Genomic DNA, 19,730 nt, shown 5'->3' on the forward strand with positions numbered 1-19,730 from the left:
AGAACTAGAGAGAAATAATTCAAGTGCCAGTGAAAGCCAGACAGAAGAAAGTGTGTGTGAAAGCTAGAGGAAGAGAGAGAGTAAGACTGAAAGAGTGTGAGCATGAGCATGAGATGTGTGGCTTTAAAAAAAACTCACTTCTGGTAGGGGAGGAAACAGATGCACAAAACTACATTACCTCATTAACCTCCCAGACCTTTTTAGAGTTTTAAAATATTGCCATGTAAAGATTTAAATACTATTTGTAAAGAAGAGACATTAGTATCCCACCACATATCTTATGACCTGGCACTAAGTTTTAACCCTCGCATCACAAAAAAAAAAAAAAAATGCAGCAGATTATCATATACTATTTCTAGGTATGTTCCTAGACCTCCATACCAAAAAAACAGATTGACCACTGTTACAATGAACCCTGAGGTTGCCCAAATTATTTATTCTACTAGAGTCTGCTGACTTCCTGGAATGTGACAATCTTTTTTCAACCATATATGAGGAGATGTAACCAAGGTTTTAAAACAAATTGATCCAATAAAATGCTAGCTCAAAAATTCTAACAATGGAAACTAGCAGAGTCAAGAATTTAAATTAGTATAAAACTTCAAAATAAGCATATTCCAATTTCTCCAAAGTAATATTTTCTTTTAATTTGTTCATACCTCAAAACATTCTGGATTCAGTTTGAAAGCTGCCATATATAGTGTAAACAAATCTACACCACCTTTAAACTCAACCATATAGAACTCTATTGTCATTATTAAAGCAAATAAAATGTATTATTCAAGGACATTTCAAAAATGTTTAAAAAATGGAATTACTTTGTTAGTCACAGTGTTGATTGCCAGAGTTGGAGAGGCACTTCCCGAAATAATACACTCCATTCCCAAAGAATCTGAATCTATGCTATATGGAGTTGAGGCCTAAAATATAAGAACAAAATAAATAATTATTATCTCATATATCCAGCAATTTTAACACAATTTGAAGGGATTTCATCAATTCTCCAACATCTGGTTCTGTGCTTTGTTTCTGAAAATAAAGAGCTACTGAAATCTCTTCTATTATATTTTAGGATGCTACTGATCTGCTAACACAAAGTCCATTATTACAGCTATTCCCTAACAACTCTTCTAATAGGCTGCAGGATAGGTTGCCAAAAACTATGAATAAACTTCTGTAATGGAGATGGCTAATGGTCCTCTTTTCATTTCTCCCTTCTCCCTTTAAATGATCAAATTCTAATTATTTACTCATGGTTATCCAGTTAGATTCACTTGCAAATAGCTGTGGATATGTAACTAAGGTGTAGCCAATGGGACGCAATAAGAATGACATGTGCAATTTTGCTACATGTCTTTGGAAGGGATTTGATTGTCCTGCAGTCTCTTGTTCCCTCTTACTGCAAACTAGAGTAGATATGGTGATGATAGTCTTGCTTAACCATAAAGCTGAGAATTCCCTGGGAAACATTAGAAAAACACAATCAGAAAGAATCTGGACATCTGAATAACCTTGTAGAATAAGAGCTATACATATTCTTCCAATCCAACCTATTAGCTTGGAATTTTACCTGACAGAGAAATCTCTCTAAGCCTCTCTGGTATTGTTTTATTGTTCTTACTTTGTGGTTAAGAGAAACTAAACAATATTCTAAATATAAAAGTTCATATGCATTATTTATAAAGCTTGGTTGTTTGTCAAAAGTAATATAGAAGTTTTCCTACATTTAGAATTCTGAATATATATAGTATAACAACATCTCTTTCTCTGCAAGAGACTTTCATTACCTTAGTGAGTCCTCAAAAGTTCAACTTCAATGGTGAAAATTAAAGAATGGCAAAGATAAATAATATGTGGCTATGATGCCAATCTCATGCATATTCACTCTCTGGCAAAAAGTATTTGTCCTATATATGACACCAACTGGATACGCATTTTTAAAAAGATAAAATGGGCTGGGCTTGTAGCTCAGTAGTACAGTGCTTGCCCAGTATGCACAAGCCCTGGATTACACCCTCAGCACTAGACACCAAAAGGAAACAGATAATACTGAATGAGCAAGAGAATAATTTCACAGAGGCACATTTCAGAGATTAATCTATTAAACACTAAATTCCTCAGCATGAGTGTCTTTCATCAGATAATCCAACAAATTTGAGGACAGTGAACAGGGAACATGAAAAAAAGATGGAAAAAAAAAAAAAAAAGGAAAACAACTAGAGCCATCCTTACAAGCTGAGAGTTCAGCATGGAGGTTCTGGGTACTCATTAATAACGAGGCAAAAATGCAAAGGGAATAAAAAATGTAAATGGAAGAACCACAAAGATAACTTGGTTTATGCTTCAATTTTGGTGCCCACCAACTTAGTTATATTAAATTAACACAGCGGTTACTTTAGAAAGTTGCAAATCTCCCGTTCCCCTAACTCAATTGAGTCACCTTAGTCCAAAGGACTGGTTCACTAATTCTCATTCTCCCCCACTGGTAGGAAGAGAGAAACCTATACTGGGCGATATGATGCTGATTAGTTGATTTTTATGCTTGTTTTCTCATCTATACAAGGATCGCCCCATTTCCTTCAGGTTTGCTGCAACCATTAGTGGAATAATTTATGAAAAGCACCTAACACGTTACCTGAAACTTCTGTAATGGAGATGGCTAATTAATGGCTAATACTAGTTACTATGATAACCACTAGGATTAGCGATGCCAGAATGTGCAAAGGAATACTCAATGGTGAGTAATGAGAAAGGAGACAACTTTAGTATGAGGCACCATATTCCCACACAGATTTATGGCTTCAGCTATTAGAAATTAGATAGTAATTTTTAAAAAAATCTTTTAATTAATATTCTTTCACAGAGCTAGACACAGAGTACACACTTATAATCCTAATAACTTGGAGGCTGAGGCAGGAGGATTCCAAGTTCAAGGTCAGCTTCAGCGAGTTAGCAAGACCCTGCCTCCAAATAAAAAATAAAAAAGGCTAGGAATGCAGCTTAGTAGTAAAACACTCCTGGGTTCAATCCCTAGTATAAAAAAAATTTTAAAACAATCTTTCACAGGTACTTCCACTTAAAGGGCACTTTCTTTACATGCTTAGTCTCAATAGTATGGCATATATTTTTACTTGTAGGTGCGCTGATTCTCTTATTAACAGGCAAAAAGTAGTCTAATGAATAAATTAGCCAGTGGGTCTAGGCATCCCATAATGTACTAAAACCCTAAAACCAAATTCTGGACAAATAGAGTATCAATGAATCCAATCTGGATGACACCAATCAGTTTGTGAAAGGTATCTTCCACTTCCAATAAAGCAGTGTGATACTCATACAGACCAAACTTCTGTAATTAACAAAAACAAACTATAGTGGTGGGGAAAAAACAGCTATATAAGGATTCTGAGGAAATAAAGTAGGCAGATTGTGGAGAGAAGGCAGAATTCTGAGAAATCAGCATGTGAATGAATTTCCCACTTTGATACATTTTGGTCCCAATGTTGGACACCAGAAGAATGAACAGCTAATGCTGTCAAGAGGAACTAGAGAGAAAAGAGCCCACGTAAACTGTCAGCCACTGAATAGAGAAGGAAATCTCATAAGGAGTAAAGTCAAAAGAGATTCCCCAATCTTGTATATGAACCACTACAAAAGTCTCAAGCTGACCCCTGAATCATGCATATACAAATTAGGATCAAATCAGAATCCTCAAGAATTCAATTCAAAGTGGAATCCCTACCCACAAAAGGTGAGAGTGAGAACTTACACTCTGAGTTGAACTTAACAAGATCCTCTCTCAAAATAAAATTTAAAAGAATTGGGGGTATAGTTCAGTGAAGTGCTCTTGGGCCCAATCTCCAGTACCAAAAAAACAAAATGTTTCCTCTCACATTTAAAAAACTCTCATTATGATTATTTAAGGCAAAAATTATAATGCTATTTTTTGAGATTTATGATGGAAGCAGACGTAATACATATTACTATTACAGGAAATGGTAAGGAAATGATTGGAAGATTTCTACATATTTTATGAAGTGGTAAAATAGTAACTGAATAGACTGCAGAAGCTGAGGGATGTATGTTGAAATCCTTAGATATAAATATGTAGACAAACACAGCTAAACAGCCAAAACATAAATTAAAATGGAATACTAAAATTCAACCAAATAATTTAAAATGCAAGAAAGGGGGAAATCTAAAACATAGAGGTCAAACAAAAAACACAAGGTTTACCAATATCAACCCTATGAATTACATGTTAAATGTAAATGTTAATATACATTAATTACATATTTAATAAAAACGTATCAATGAAAAAGCAGAGATTGTCAGAAAGGGTTAAAAAAGGAAGGCTCAGTTAAATGTAGCCAGTAAGTATCACATCCTCAGGTGCAGAGGAGAAGCAGGCCTGGGAAGGAAAGGAAAGGGAAAGGAAAACTGTATTTCCAGGTGATATAATTATTCATATAGAATACCTCAGGGCATCTATTAGAACTAATAAGATCAGAACATACAAAGGTTAATAGAAAAAATTAATTTTATATCCTGGCACAAGCAATTAGAAAATGTACTTAAAACTCAAATCATAATAATTCATCAGAAAACAAAATATTCAGCATTAAATCTAACTGGAAACATGCAAGTCCTCTACAATAAAAACTTAAAAAAAAAAAAGCCCTGAGAAAATTAATTTAAATTTAATTAATTAAAATAAAGAAAAACTAATAATGGAGAAATATATTCGTGGATTAGAAAAAAATATTAAGTGAATTTTCCCCTATATCAAGGACTAAGGACTAGAGTACAGAAAACTTTGGGGGGGGGGGTGATAAAAATGTTTATTTAATTTCAAAACTGTATAGATGCCAAAACTCCTCAAATTGTGATGTGTAGTTAATTGTACATGAACTATCACTCAATAGTGTTGTAAAAAAAGTTCTTCCCATTCGTCAAAACGAGCCCTCATGACACTTTCCTTGATCGACATCTTTAACTGGATAGGATTTCTCTCTCTTAAAATCCTCAGTTAATTCTATCTATACATGTTTTCTTGGGGGCAACATACAGTATCTCCCACGTAATAAATATTACATGTTTACTCAATTGAAATATTTATTCAATTCTATAACTAAGAGTAGAAATGTACACTGCCTTCCTTTCTCTACTTGCTCACATCATTTCCTTTAACCTGAATCTTCAATTTCTCAGGCTCAGCTGAGAAACTGAATCATAACTCAGATATATGGCCAGATGCAGATGATCCTGCCTACTCTTCCCTATTTATCCATCAGTCTTCCAGTTACTGCCCTGATTAAAGTTATAATCACCTTTGAATAATAGCACAGGATTTCATTTTTTATTGTTTCTGGGGATCAAACCCAGGGCTAGGCAAGCACTCTATCCCTGAACTACATCACTAGCCCTACGATTTAGCTCCTAATTCGTGAAAAAGTGATGTGTATTTCCTTTATCTCTATTTCAAGGAAAGATAGGTAACAGCATATCTTATGTTTTTTCAAAAGACATGTTGGAATAGTAAGTTCATATATCACCATATGAACTTTTCTCCTTCAAATAATTTCTATGATAATGCATTAGATGATTTTAAGCAAAACTATCCATGGTGATTTCCTCCTAGCTGATCTTCTACCTTTGTTTCCTTAAAGCTTATAGTCCACACAGCAGCTAAAGGGGTCCCGTTAAAGGTTAAGTGACATCATATCACTTCCACTTACATATCTCCAATGGTTTTCCACCTCTCTCAGAATAAAACCCAAGTTTTTACAGTGGCTTACAAAGCCCTACACAATGACTGGCTCCCAACTCCTACTTCTTTAATGCCAAGTCTTATTACTCTTCCCCCTCACACATACTGTCCCAGTCACAGGGGCCTCTTTGTAGTTTCTCACCCACACCCATGTAGCTGATGGTTCACTAATATAAGAAGCTAGGTCCTCAAAACCTAAAATCTTAGTCTAAATTATAACATACAACTTAAAAAATGGGTCTCCTGGGCTGGGGATGTAGCTCGGGATAGCGCCCAGTGTATGTAAGATGGCTGGATTACGTATCTGTCTCTGCATTCAATATACAGCAAAATCACAGGTCCCAGTCTCTGGAACCACTCTGAGATAATGAGTGAAAAAGACAAAGAACATTCTAGATTATTATGAGCACAGTGTGACCTCATGTACACTCCCTGAAATAGTCCCACACACTGAGAACTACTGCTTTAGCATAATATATTCCTATAAGCAAAAAGTAACATGAGAAAACAGCCAGGACATAATTTAAGTAAAAAAAAAAAAAAAAAAAAAAAAGACAAGGGGGGCAAGTCAAAGAATCAACAGAGAAGAACATGATTCAGTGATTACCAACATGATAAAACAGAAAATGCACTGGTAACTTTTAAGCAATCATTCTTTCAAGTCACTTCTTTAACAAAAAAAAAAAAAAAAAAAAAAATACCCAAGACACAGGTTTCTTCTACTCTTTAAATGACCTATGAATAGTTTAATTACTTCCCAGTCTTCAAAAACACCCCAAAAGTAATATCCACTTTTTCCTTCTGCTCTAAACAGCTTCCAGTGGACAAAGCACCTTTCATTAATACATAAGCAACTATCCTTTGATTGAACTGAACAAGGCCAAATTAAAAAGCAAAATAGGCCAAAGAGGATATTTGTTAATGTAAAAACAAATTAATAAGGAAAGGAAAAATGAAAATTAAAAATTACTGCCTTCTCTTTCACTCCATGGCCAGCCATACTGACCTGTCAGTTCCTTGCACTCTCTTCCTTTCACATTCCCAATACTATTCACTATTCATCTATTTGTGTTCATCTATCAGGCCTCTAGTGAAACATCACTTCAAGGAAACCTTTCCTGACTCCTACGTCTAAGTCATGTCTCTTTGCTATGAGATCTCACACTTCTCAAGAACATAACCTTTAGGGTGACCACACAACTTATCATTCAAATGTTATTTTGAAAATGAATGAGGAGGGCTGGGATGTGGCTCAGTGGCAAAGCACCTCTGGATGGGTAGATAGGTAGGTAGGAAGGAAAGAAGGAAGGAAGGAAGAAAAGGTAGAGAGAAAGGAAGGAAAAAATGAATGAAAAACTAACAATTATGCTTAGAAAACAAGCTACTTTATGGAATATACTGCTATGCTACCTTATCAGTTTATCTTCCCTACTTAAGTGGGACTTTTATGAATAAAGCACACTTGTCATGTATAACTAACTAGAACAAATTTTAAAAATTTTAAAAAAGAATGAAGCATACTAATTTGTCACTGTTCCCCAACACTTAATTCAATGCAAAAGGTAAGTATTCAGTTCTAAGAATGACATGAATTTTAATAGTGCAAATTAACTTGAAGAAAGAAAAACTAATCTAGACAAAATCAACTGTATTCCCTCCCAAATCCTAATACTTCTCTATCCCATACCCCTTGTCATGATTTATTTACTACCCATGACTTTTCCTCCCTAATCACCCCACCCCAACCCATACTCTCCAGTCAGAAGATAAACTTCATGAGAGCAGAGGTCTGTTTTGTTCACTGTGGTTTCCTCTAATTTTCTAAAGAATTCTCTCATTCATGTAGTATATATTCCTAGCCCAGGCCATTACCACTGCAACTCCATCTACTCAGTATCTTCCTCTTGCAATGATTATTTTGTAAAGAGGAAGTATCTTTTTTGGGGGGTGGGCAGGTACCAGAAATTTTTTTTTTTTTTTTTTGCGGTGCTGGGGATCGAACCCAGGGCCTTGTGCTTGCAAGGCAAGCACTCTACCGAGTTATCTCCCCAGCCCAGGTACCCGGGATTGAACTCAGGGGCACTTGACCACTGAGCCACATCCCCAGTCCTATTTTGAATTTTATTTAGAGACAGGGTCTCATTGAGTTGCTTAGCACCTCACGCTTGCTGAGGCTGGCTTTGAACTTGAGGTCTTCTTGCCTTAGCCTCTGAGCTGCTGGGATTGTAGGCATGAGCCACCATGCCTGGTGGAAGAATCTTTTTAAAACTGTTTTGATTTACTTTGTAATACCACAGATTGTCAAATCAAAGCAATGTTCTTGATCCTATGCCTTTTAGGCTTTCTTCCTCCCAACTCCCTGTACTGGGGATTGAACCTAAGGTCTCATGCATGCTAGACAAATACTCTATGGAGTTATATCCCCTGTTACGTTACGCTGTATTATTTTATTTTGAGACAGGGTCTAAGTAGCCCAGGCTGATATTAAATTCTGCCTCAGCTTCCTGAATAGCTGGGATTCTGTACCTTTAGGCTTTTTACTCTTATAAATATCTATACACTAGCTTAAGCTTTTCATTATAAATGGACTCCCAATCATGCCCACCTGTATTTTTTACTTACAAGTCAACCATGCATGTTGTTCTGTCCAAGTGGAATATCCTTTATTATTGTCTATGAAAACAGTTCATTTCTACATCAATACTAAAAGCCTTATTTCTCTTTCTAAAGGTCCTTGTAGGCAGCATTATCTATTTTGAGTTACTTTAGTTATCAGTCTAATAAAATATTTAGTACTTGTTCTGTCTTTATAATCACAATTATGTTACCTGATTATATGTTCATTTTAAATGTGGGGAATTCTTCTTTTTTTGGAATTCTTTTTTATAGAGGATATGCATATATAAAATGAAGGGTTATGGTTTTTCAGCCTAACGAATGCTAGTGGCAACTATAAACAGCAGACTCTGAAGGCAAACTACCTGAGTTCAAATTCTGGCTTTAGTATTATTAGTATAGTAGGAAAACTTAACATTCATGTTTCTTCAGTGTCATCATTTTGGATTATTTTTAAAATTATATTAATTAATATACATTAAGAAGTATATGATACAGAAACCCAATATAATTACCTATTATTAAATTTTGTGAATTCAACCCTCTTACTTTATCTGAGGGTACTAAAGCTTAAAATCATTAACAACTGCCAAAAGTCATAGGAAATAGCAACCTCTAAATCTAGAAGAGAAATACAGAATTTTTAGCAGAAAAATCCCTTGTGTTACCACTTTATTCAATGTTTTCTCAATATTTAAAAAAATGCTACAACTTTATCCATTACTTTTTAAGATCTTCAGGACCATTGTATGATTTAAAAAAAAAAAAAAGTTTTTAAGAAGATGAAAGAAACTGGAGAAAGGAAGAGAAACACTTAAATACTTAAGAATTAAGAAAAGAAGGAAGAAATATTACAATAACAAAAGAGATGGTCTGATGATTATGAAAATGAAGTGGGGTCAGAGATGTGCTCTGGAAAACTGTGTTAAGAATATCAAACTAGAGATAACCAATGGCTTCTTCCCCTTCTCCCCATTCAGGACATGAAGATGCTGCTAAATGATTTTTGATAATTAAAAAAAAAATCATTTCTCTTTAGGAGTTTAGAAAACCTTTTGCTGTTTCATGAAAAGCTTATTTCTCTTCAAAATAAAAAAAATGTGTGAGATGTTTCATTTTTTTACATAGAATTCTGATATTTACGCATAGACAATGGAATCACAACTTATAGAAATTCAGCAAAGAACTTTTAGGGAAATTAATTTCTTTACCACCTACATTCAAAAGTCCTTTTATTCTTTAAAATTTTTCAACTTGTGGGCCATGTTCAGTTTTTGAGAAAACTTTACATCTCTAATGATCATGTTCAGAATCGCCCTTATTTGACTGGAAAAAACATTTCCTTAGATAAAACTTTAAAGCACATAAACTGTCTTAAAAAAATACTACATATTATATAATCTCTCACCCCACCCTCCAATCTCTAAATGAAAGATATATAGACACATCTGTTTATTGGGGCAGGAAACTATGTTTTGGTAAGAAAAACATCTTTCAGAATATGTGTTAAACAGTATCTGTCTGCCTGATTACGTGTATTTTGCTTACAGCTGACTTCTTTCAATAGGTTCCTCTATAGTAGCAACTAACAGATAGCTCAGGCCAAAATAAACATCAATATTACTAACTGAATGGCTTAGGTACTATGTGGATATTTTGTGGAACTACACCATAAAGGTGAATGTTTACATTTTAAAGGTAAGTAGTAAAAAATGAACATAGTAAACATACATATCCAAACTGAACATTCAAGAACACATTCTTTTGTAATGTGTATCATGTATTTCTTTAGATTTTCATTAAAAAACTGATAACAGTCTTAAAAAGGGGAGAAAAGGACTCAGAAATAAACAAGGATTTCTCTAAGAATTATGAAACGTGTAACAGAATAAAAGGCAGGCTTCATATCCAAAAGGAATGCACAGTTGTCAACCCAACTTCCAAAAATAAGTCAAGTTTCAGTAACTTCAGAAGAAGAGATGGATAATAGAAAAGACCACCAATCAACTTATACATCCAAGTTGTTTTGAAATAGTGTGGGTTAAATAAAATAATGTGGCTTTTTCTCTCCTTCCTTCAAGTTGTGGCAACAGAAGCTAAATGTTCTGTACTTCACATTTCTATACAAGTCCAAGTGGTAAGTCTGTTTTGAAAGGCAGAGGCATGAGGATAGGAACTGAGCTTTGTTCCCTCTCAAACTACAACATACTGAGCATATCAACATCTCAGTCTTAAAACTGTTCAGAACGGTTATCCAGAAGAATATACCACCAATATTAAACTTTTAACTTTTTAATCTGTGGTTTGTATGAAGCCAAAAATTGTTATGGCCTAAGAACTCATCTTTAATTCTATATAGTTTGATAACTGGCTTACTGGCTTTCCTCTGCTGGATCCAATAAATCTAGTCCAACTAAGGCCCATTGCTGCTGTACTGCAGGGGGCTCTCATGATCCCATCTTTAACCCAGTCTGCGGTCCTTGCCTTTGAGACTCAGAAGCCATTCCTTCACAAGGAACAGGCACAGATCAAGTTTATTTGATCAAACATTTACTCAGTTTCCTTCATCTTATCCTATTCTCTCTGCAAACATTCTGATACATAAATACTTCTGATAAATATATAATTTTACTAAAGCGCTTAAAGGGGCATTAGTCCAATGAGAAAGACAAATATAGAAATAAAAAATTTCCATAAAGTATGAAAAATCCTAGAAAAGAACTTTGTAAAAGTTCTCAAGAACACGAAAAAGAAAGGTTTCACAAAGTAGTAAACACTTGGAATGGATCTTGAAGAAGAGTAGTGTAAAGTATGGGGATGTTTTTATTGAGATGTTAATTACAAAAAGGGTGGTAAAAGTTAAAGGATAAAGTAAATGCACGATGGCAGCTAAACAGTTGACTACGATGTTTTAAAATATAACCAAGAATATCAATGACCGCTCCTGTCCTCTTTTCTGCAAATTAATTTTAACCTGAATTCACAAGAATTATCTTACAAACAACAAACACCCACACAGAGATTTTGTGTACAAAGTGATTATTACATGGATGGAAGCAGGAAAAAGCATTTTAAGGACAATGAGGAAAATTCTATATAACCAGAAAGGTTATTTGCAATAGAATGGAAAGATATTGTCTTCATTGTTGTAGGTACAGAGAAAAGAGTACTAAATGGAAACCCAGAGACCTCGTTGCAAATCTCAGACAACCACTATGTCCTAATTATGAGAAAAACTTTTAATTAATTCCTTAATTGCTCACCTGACTCAAAGTAAAGATCAAATAAAACTGGTCTAAAAGGTACTTGGAAAAATACAAAATACTACACCAATAAAATCTTACCTTTATTACAGTTACACTTGCTATCTTAGAAACAAATTTAAAATCTACATTTCTGACACATTCAGTCTGTCATACTAAATTTATGATAAAAAGCTTTTACCCGTTCTACAGATCGTGCCCTCTTCTTTGGCCGAGTAGGCAGCGCATCTTCCTTCGGATTGGTGTCTATGGCCCAGTAGGATCCCTAAAGGAAGAAATAAATTATATTAAACAGTACATTACAGTAATCCTGCGACATTAAAAGGGATTTTTATAATCCTCTGCTCCAAAGGTAAACACCTTGCAAATACAATAGAAAAGCAACATAAGAAACACAAGTTTTAAACTGAGAAAAGTAAAGTTTATGAAAAGAAAGTCCATTTATAACTAGATTATTGAGAAAAAAATCATAAGCTGAAGAATGAGTACAAAAACTTATGCTGTGACCAAATTAAAAGAGGAAATGATCAACCAGATACATTTTAAGTATACACTAATTCTTAATTCATATGACATCATACAGCATTCAAATCTAATAGTATTTTACATATAAAGATACTACAGTTTCTAGATCCTGTGACCTCACAAATCTACACGGTAAGTAAAACAATTTATAAAGACAAATTGCTTGAGCACATTTTATATCATATATAATAAGAATAACCTGAGAAGCAATGGTCTGAACATAAATCTTTTATTGCTTACTTACACTGTCAAGATTAGTTTAAATTATCTCTCTCTCTTTGGTACAAGTTCTCATACCATTAAAAAATATGTACTGAGTGCCTACTGTGCTCCAGGCAATCAGGCATTCTTACCCCCTCAAAATACTCTGAAAAGCATAGATCACAATAGTTTGCACAGATTATAATACAAACAAGGAGACCAAAGTTCAGATAGATGAAGTCTTTTACCCAACCAAGGATATGAGAATCCACACCAGAAACAAGATCTTCATTCTTAACTCCTTTTTCCTTCAATTATTCTGCTGCTATATTCAAAGGTGTACACAAACACATTTGGACAAAGCAGCAACAAAAAAGGGGAATAAGGGAAAGATGTCCCTTTCAGAAATAGGAACATAATGTACATCCTAGATTTATAATAAACTGCAGAGATAGTATTCAAATTTAGTCTTTGTCTCTATTATTTCACTCATCTTATTAGGTTGCTTTTTTATACAATACTTTATAATAAAAGGAAATACAACTTTCCTCTATCTATCAAGGCTCACATTTTAGCCTGACACAAATTATGGGTTTAGAGTTTTTTGAACATATCATTATGTTTCACTGCATCTGTACCTGCCCTAGAAGTAATCTCACTATCTGTAATATCCATCCTTCAATAGACAAATTCATAATCCACCTTCAAAAATTTATCTCAGATATTATCTAAAGAAATCCTTCTCTGATGGTCCTCCTGCCACATCCAAGAACTCATTATTCTCCACCTCTATGACATTCCTATACTTTTTACATGCTTAGACCATTTGCTGCACTTAACAATTTTGTTTATGGGTCTGTATTCTCCTCTGGACTGTAAGTTCCTGAAAGGTAGGAACCACTTTATTCATTTCTGTATCCACAATGCCAGGCACAATGTAAGACACAAAGACAACACTCAATAAGCATGTTGAAATGGGAAGGGAAAAACACTGTTTAACAAAGCGTGTCAACAATGTCAGTATATGAGGCATAATGCCAGCCCTTCTCAAATACTAGTTCATGCAAGTACCAGGGTTCAGGACTAATTTCATCTCCTAGCCCCTACTGGTATACTCCTCTATGCTACCTTTTCAAGTGGTCATCACATTTCAGTCAATGAATCTACCAGTTCTGGTATAAACTTGCAGGGACCATGTAAAATGTAGATTTTACAGAGAGTAAGCACTAAAAACGAAAATCAAACATACTTTAATATATATTACTTCTTACCTGAACACATGATAATTACATCATGATATTCAAGTCTAAAAGAATATTGTACGTTACATTTACTGTAGTCTGTGCACCCTGGGACCTCACAAATTTAAATGGTAACTAGCAAATTTCAAAATAAAGTAGAAAAAAATTGAGACTAATTTGTTACGAAAATAAAGCTGGAGGGAAAATGCCAAAACTCATTCAGCAATAGTTTTTTTAAAAAAACACTTTATGTAAATGATAAATTCCAGTGTTTGATTTTGGATTGGTGTGCATGTGTGTGTGAATCTGGGGAAAACATTCAATATCCAAACTTTAGACTGATTTATGATTGAACATTTTAAAAAAACTAAAAAAACTAAATATATCTGTTCTTCTACACAAAATATGTCACAAAGAGATCAGTCGCTGGAGGGAAAAACACAAAATCCTGAACATCCAAATACTAACATTAATGATTAAAATGGTTCACAAAATAATGCAATTTTCTATCCAGTGGCTCTGGTAACCTAGTATCTAAGTTTTATTTGTGAAATGACAGGTTTGGACTAAGGGACCTTAAATTCCCCTTCATAAATCAAATCCATAATGAGCTATCGCTTCATATGCATGGGTATTTATTATCAAAACCTGACATAGGAGGTCAAATATTGTATGATTCTGATTATATATACTTACAGTAGTCAAAGTCATTGAGACAAAAGGTCAAATGGTGGTTGTCAGGGATAAGAGGAAGGAAAATAGGAAGTTATTGTTTAATGGATGCAAAGTAAATTTGGAAAGATGAAAAGGTTCTGGAAATGGATGGTGATAATGGATGCACACCAATGTAAAAGTACTTACCGCCATTGAACTATGCACTTAAAATGGATCATATAGTAAGTTTTAGGTTATGTATATTTTACCACACACAAAAAAAGGTCCCTTTAAGCTACCTTTAAAAAGCAGTTCCCTTTGTTCTTCCTTGTTGGTATATGTCACAAAAACTAAATGGTCTATTCACAAAGCCGATTAACAAACACATACTCAATCCAATTTTCTCTCAGAGTAATTCTTTCTTCCAGGTTCACAAGAAGCAAATATGAAACAGGAGGTTTTGTTTTATTTTAAAAATCAATTTGCTGAAGTATGTCAAATAAAATCAAAATGCACACAGTTTAACAACTGTTATACATACATGTACCTAACACCAAAACAAGACATTGAACATTCCCTTCAACCTAAAAAGCTCTGTGTGGCTCAACAAGCAATTTACCTTCCTTTGCCCCCAAGTTCCATCCCATGCAACCACTGATCTGCTTCCTAACATTATAGTTTCGCCTTTCTATAATTTCATATAAATGGATTCAAACTGTTAAAACTATCTTATACTCTCATCAGCAATGTGTGAGAGTTCAGTAGTTTATCCTTGCTGACACTTGCTATTTTAAGTCTTTTTAATCACAGCCATCCTAGTGCTATGTAGGTATGTCTCAAGGGTTTTCATACATATTTCCCTAATGAATAATGATGCCGGGCATCTTTGCATGTACTTATTTGCCATTCATATATTATATTTTTTGTGAAATTATTTTTTTCCCGTTTTATTTGGATTAAAAGGATTTGGCTTATTTGTACTGTATGAATTTTTTAAAAATTCTTATTTCTTAAAAATTCTTTATTCTTAATAAATCTGTTAGGGTTTAGATGTGGTGTCCCCCAAAAGCTCACGTGAGACAATACAAGAAGGTCTGGAGGAAGAATGATTGGGTTGTGAGAGTCTTAACCTAATCAGTGATTTAATCCCCTGATAGGGATTAACTGAGTGGAAACTGAAGGGGTAGGGTATGGATAAAGGAGGTGAGAATCCCGGCGTGGCTATGGGGTATATATTTTATATATGGAGAGTAGAATGTCTCTCTCTCTCTCTCTCTCTCTCTGCTTCCTGATGTAAGCTGCTTCCCTCTTGCACTCTTCCGCCATGATGTTCTGCCTCACCTTGAGCCCTGAGGAATGGAGTCTGCTTCCTACAGACTAAGACCTCTGACACTTGTGAGCCCCTAAATAATCCTTTCCTCCTTTACAGTTGTTCTGCTTGGGTCTTTTAGTGGCAGCAGCAAGAAAAACTAAAACACAATCCTTTGGTAGATGATATTGTGAATATTTTTTCCCAGTCTATGGTTATCTATTTATTTATATGCATAATGACATCTTCTAAGAAGCAATAAGCTTATAGTTCAATAAAGTCCAATTTATCAAGTTTCATTTTATGGTCTGTTTTTATTGTTGTTGTTTATTTGCTTGCTTGCTTGCTTGCCCATTTTGTTTTTTGGAATTACTGAACCGAGGTCTTGCACGTGCTGGGCAAGTACTTTACCACTAAGCTACATCCTCAGCCCTATAGTCTTGGTATTTTTTCTTTTTTTCCTTTTTCTATATAAATAGAAAAAGTGGCCTATTCCAAGATGACAAATATTTTCCACAATGTTGTCTGTTGTCTTCTATAAGTTTTATAGTCTCAAATTTTAACATTAGGGCTCTGATCACTTAAGAGTTACTTTTCTATATAAGTGTGAGGTAAGGATCAATATTAATTTTTCTTCCACCCAAATACATAGTGTCTCTCTTGAAAAGACCATATCCTTTCTCCACTGAAAACAATGATACCTCTGTCAAAAGCAAGATAAATATAAACATGGGTCTATTTCTGAACTCTATTCCATTGAACTGATTGACATTACCTATTTATCCTTATGCAAAAGTCATTTTTGTCTTCATTTTTCTAACTATATAGGAATCTGAAATCAAGCCATATATATCTTACAACTTTGGTCTCCCACCCCACCACATTGTTTTGTCCATTCTAGGTCCTTTGCATGTCCATAAAAATATGAGAACTGGTGTCAGTTTCTAAGAACGAAGCCTGCTGCAATTTTTTTTTAAATGGAATTACATTAACTGTATAAATCAACTTGGGGAAAATGATATCTAGCAACAATGAATCCTCCTACTGCACACTTTTTCTCTCCTTTTACTTAGGTCTTTTTTATATTTCTCTTGGTAATATTTTGTAGTTTTCTATAAACAGGTATACATAATTTTTTAAAATGCACCCCTAAAACGTCATTATTTTGAATGCTATGGTGAAAGGAATTACTTTTGTTAAGTTCATTTTCCAATTTTTCCTTCCTAGTATAGAAAAAATTAGAATGACCCTTTATCTTGTGACCTTGTTAAAACTCACTTATCAGTTCTAGTATTAATTCCATAGATTCTTCTTTGGAATTTTCTACAAATGCAATAATGTTGTTTGCAAATAAAGATTTTATTCTTTTTAAATATGGTTATCTTTTATTTCTTTTTCTTGTCTTATTCTATTGGATAGGACCTCTTAATAGAATGTTAAACAAAACTGTGTAAATGAAAATACCCTTGGGGCTGGGGTTATGGCTCAGTGGTATAGCACTCACCTAGCATTTGTGAGGCACTGGGTTTGATTCTCAGCACCACATATAAAAATAAATAAAGGTTCATTAACAACTAAAAAAAAGTCCTTGTTTCGTTCTGAAATTCAGAGGGAAAGAATATCACATTATTAAAAATGGTATGAATTGTACATTTTCACAAATAGCTTTAATCAAGGAAATTCCTTTTTATACCTAATTTGCTGAATATTAAATTTTCTTAAATTTAATTAAATATTCCAATATTAAATTTTCTTAAATTTAATATGACTTTTCAGCCCTCTTTTACTCACATGGTGAGAAACACCAATTTTCTGATTTTAAACTGCAATGCATTCCTGGAAGAACTTCCACTGGTCATAATTTTCTCCTTTTTTATTTTTTGTGACACTGTGGACTGCACCCAGGGGTGCTCTACTACTGAGCTTCATCCCCAGTCCTTTTTATTTTTTTGAGACAGGGTCTCATTAAGTTGCCCAGGTTGCCCTCAAACTTGCAATCCTCCTACCTCAGTCTCCTGAGTCACGAGGATTATAGGTATGGGTCACCTTGCCTGGCTATTTTCTCCATTTTATATAGCAAACAATTCAATTGACTAATCTTTGGTTAAGGATTTTAGGGTCCACGTTCATGAAGAATATTGGTCTGTAGTTTTCTTGTCACTTCTTTGCCTGACTTTATTATGGTAATACTGGCCTCGTGAAATTGAGATGGTAACTGTTCCTTCTTCCACTATTTTTTTTAAATAAGAGTTTGTGTGAGACTGGTATAACATTTTCCTTTAATCTTTCAATTTCTGGTTTCATTGCTTTTTCTTTGTTCATTTTCTGTTTCACTGTTTATCACTCTTACCTTTAGTATTCCTTCCTTCTAGTTTCTGTAAATTTGCCTTTTTGTAACTTAAGATACACGCTTAGGTAACTAATTTTAACTCTTCTTGTCTTTCTCATCAAAGTACTTAATGCTGTAACCTTCTTTTTAAAGAATGGATTGATTGATTGATTGATTGATTGAAGTACTATTTTTTTTATTTTTTGAGACAGGGTTTCACTAATTGCTGAAAGTCACCTAGAACTTGTGATCCTTATGCCTCAGCCTTCCAAATTATAGGCATGCACCCACCACACCCACTTATAAGCATCTTTGTAAAACATTACTTTAGCTATATTTTATAATTCATGTTCTGCTCTCATTATCATTTACTCCAAAATATTTTCCAATATGCTTTATGATTTCTTCTTTGATCCAGAGGTACTTCAGATTAGTTTCTAATTTAATTTCGATAGAGAACTTACTCTGTGTGATTTCACCCTTCAGTAAACTTGTTTTGGTATACATTTTACCTTAATAAATATGCTCTGTACATTTGAAAAGAATATATATCCTGTAGTTGATACAGTATTCAGAACCTTAATTACTCTTTTGTCTACCTATTCTATTTCCTAAGAGGTTCATTAAAATCTTCAGCAATGGCTGTGATTTATCTATTTCTTTCTTTAGTTCTGAAGTTTTTGCTTCTTTTTAAAGCTTTTCTGGACATTTCTAATTCTTAAGAGTGCCTGATGGATTGATCTTTTCTTCTGCTCTCTCCAATATGTCATTCAGTGAATTTTTCATGTAGTTACTGTGCTTTTTAGTTCTACAATTATTTTTTCTGTTTTTCCATCTCTGCTGAAATTCTCTATCTGTTCATTAATTACTTGAATATATTTTACTTTAACTTACTGAAATTATTTTGGGAGAGTTACTGGAGAGAGACCCCCAGGGACTCTCACATGAGCTCTACCACCACTGAAAATACAAATAATGGATATTTTGAAATATGTTTCTTAAAATTAGGCCACCTGTTGTACCTGATTCAGGAGCTCTGACACAGTTTGGTTGTACCTACCTTAGGCATGTTCTTTAACCTGACTTGGTCTCAGTGTCCTTATCTGATACAGGAGTGATAATTACATCACCCTGTTGATAAGGTCATTGGGAAGCTCTCTGACCTTGTGCAGTGTTTCTTTTGCACCACACAAAGCTGCCCTTCTGTGAGCAATGTGGGCTGATGTTTCCCAAAGTCAGGAAAATGATGGTTAGAAACAATTTTAGGAGGTAAATTAACCGTTCCTTCAATATAAAATCACATGCTTCCTCCACCCTGTCCTCTCCATCCCACAGATAACTTCAACTTTTACAAAAGTCATACTGACATTACTTTTTACCCCTTCCAGGCAAGCTGCCTGTGAAGTTTTCCCTGAGTAATACACTATTGAATGTCAATAAATGGACTTTAATATTTAGATGGTCATGTGGTATAATAAACATTCCATCTATTAACCCATAGATCTAGATTTAAATCCCAGATCTGGCTGCATAACTATGCATGAATTACCAAACTCTGATCCACTTTGCCTGCCTCTGTTTCACAGAACTATCATGAGAATTAATCTTAACTATATACCAGAAAAGCAAGTTATCCAATAGACACTTGAACTGTTTAGAGTTAAATCATAGTACAAATATTTTTAACAGTCAGGGATAGTGGAAAATAACCTTGAGACATTTAGTAGAAATTTAAAACACAGTAAACCCAAATTTCATACACATACACAAAATTTTATACCTTTCAATATTTCTAGTTTTGAAGTTATATATACCAAAATAATCA

At 34.1% G+C, this 19,730-nt stretch overlaps 1 protein-coding gene across 5 annotated transcripts in view; it reads right to left on the reverse strand.

Annotated features, from left to right (window-relative positions):
* Positions 1-19,730, reverse strand: part of FOXJ3 (forkhead box J3) — a 107,099-nt gene that overhangs the window by 25,716 nt on the left and 61,653 nt on the right. For 4 of the 5 annotated variants that reach the window (XM_079156290.1, XM_079156292.1, XM_079156289.1 and 1 more), the window contains exons 5-6: positions 11,828-11,911; positions 819-920 (exon numbers count right to left, since the gene is read on the reverse strand). In XM_079156290.1, coding sequence (XP_079012416.1) covers positions 819-920; positions 11,828-11,911 — 186 coding nt within the window. The remainder of the gene's footprint in view (positions 1-818; positions 921-11,827; positions 11,912-19,730) is intronic. The other variant, XM_079156293.1, reaches the window with a different exon arrangement.

This window comes from Sciurus vulgaris, assembly GCF_902686455.1.
Source record: "Sciurus vulgaris genome assembly, chromosome: 1".
Taxonomy (NCBI): Eukaryota; Metazoa; Chordata; class Mammalia; order Rodentia; family Sciuridae; genus Sciurus; species Sciurus vulgaris.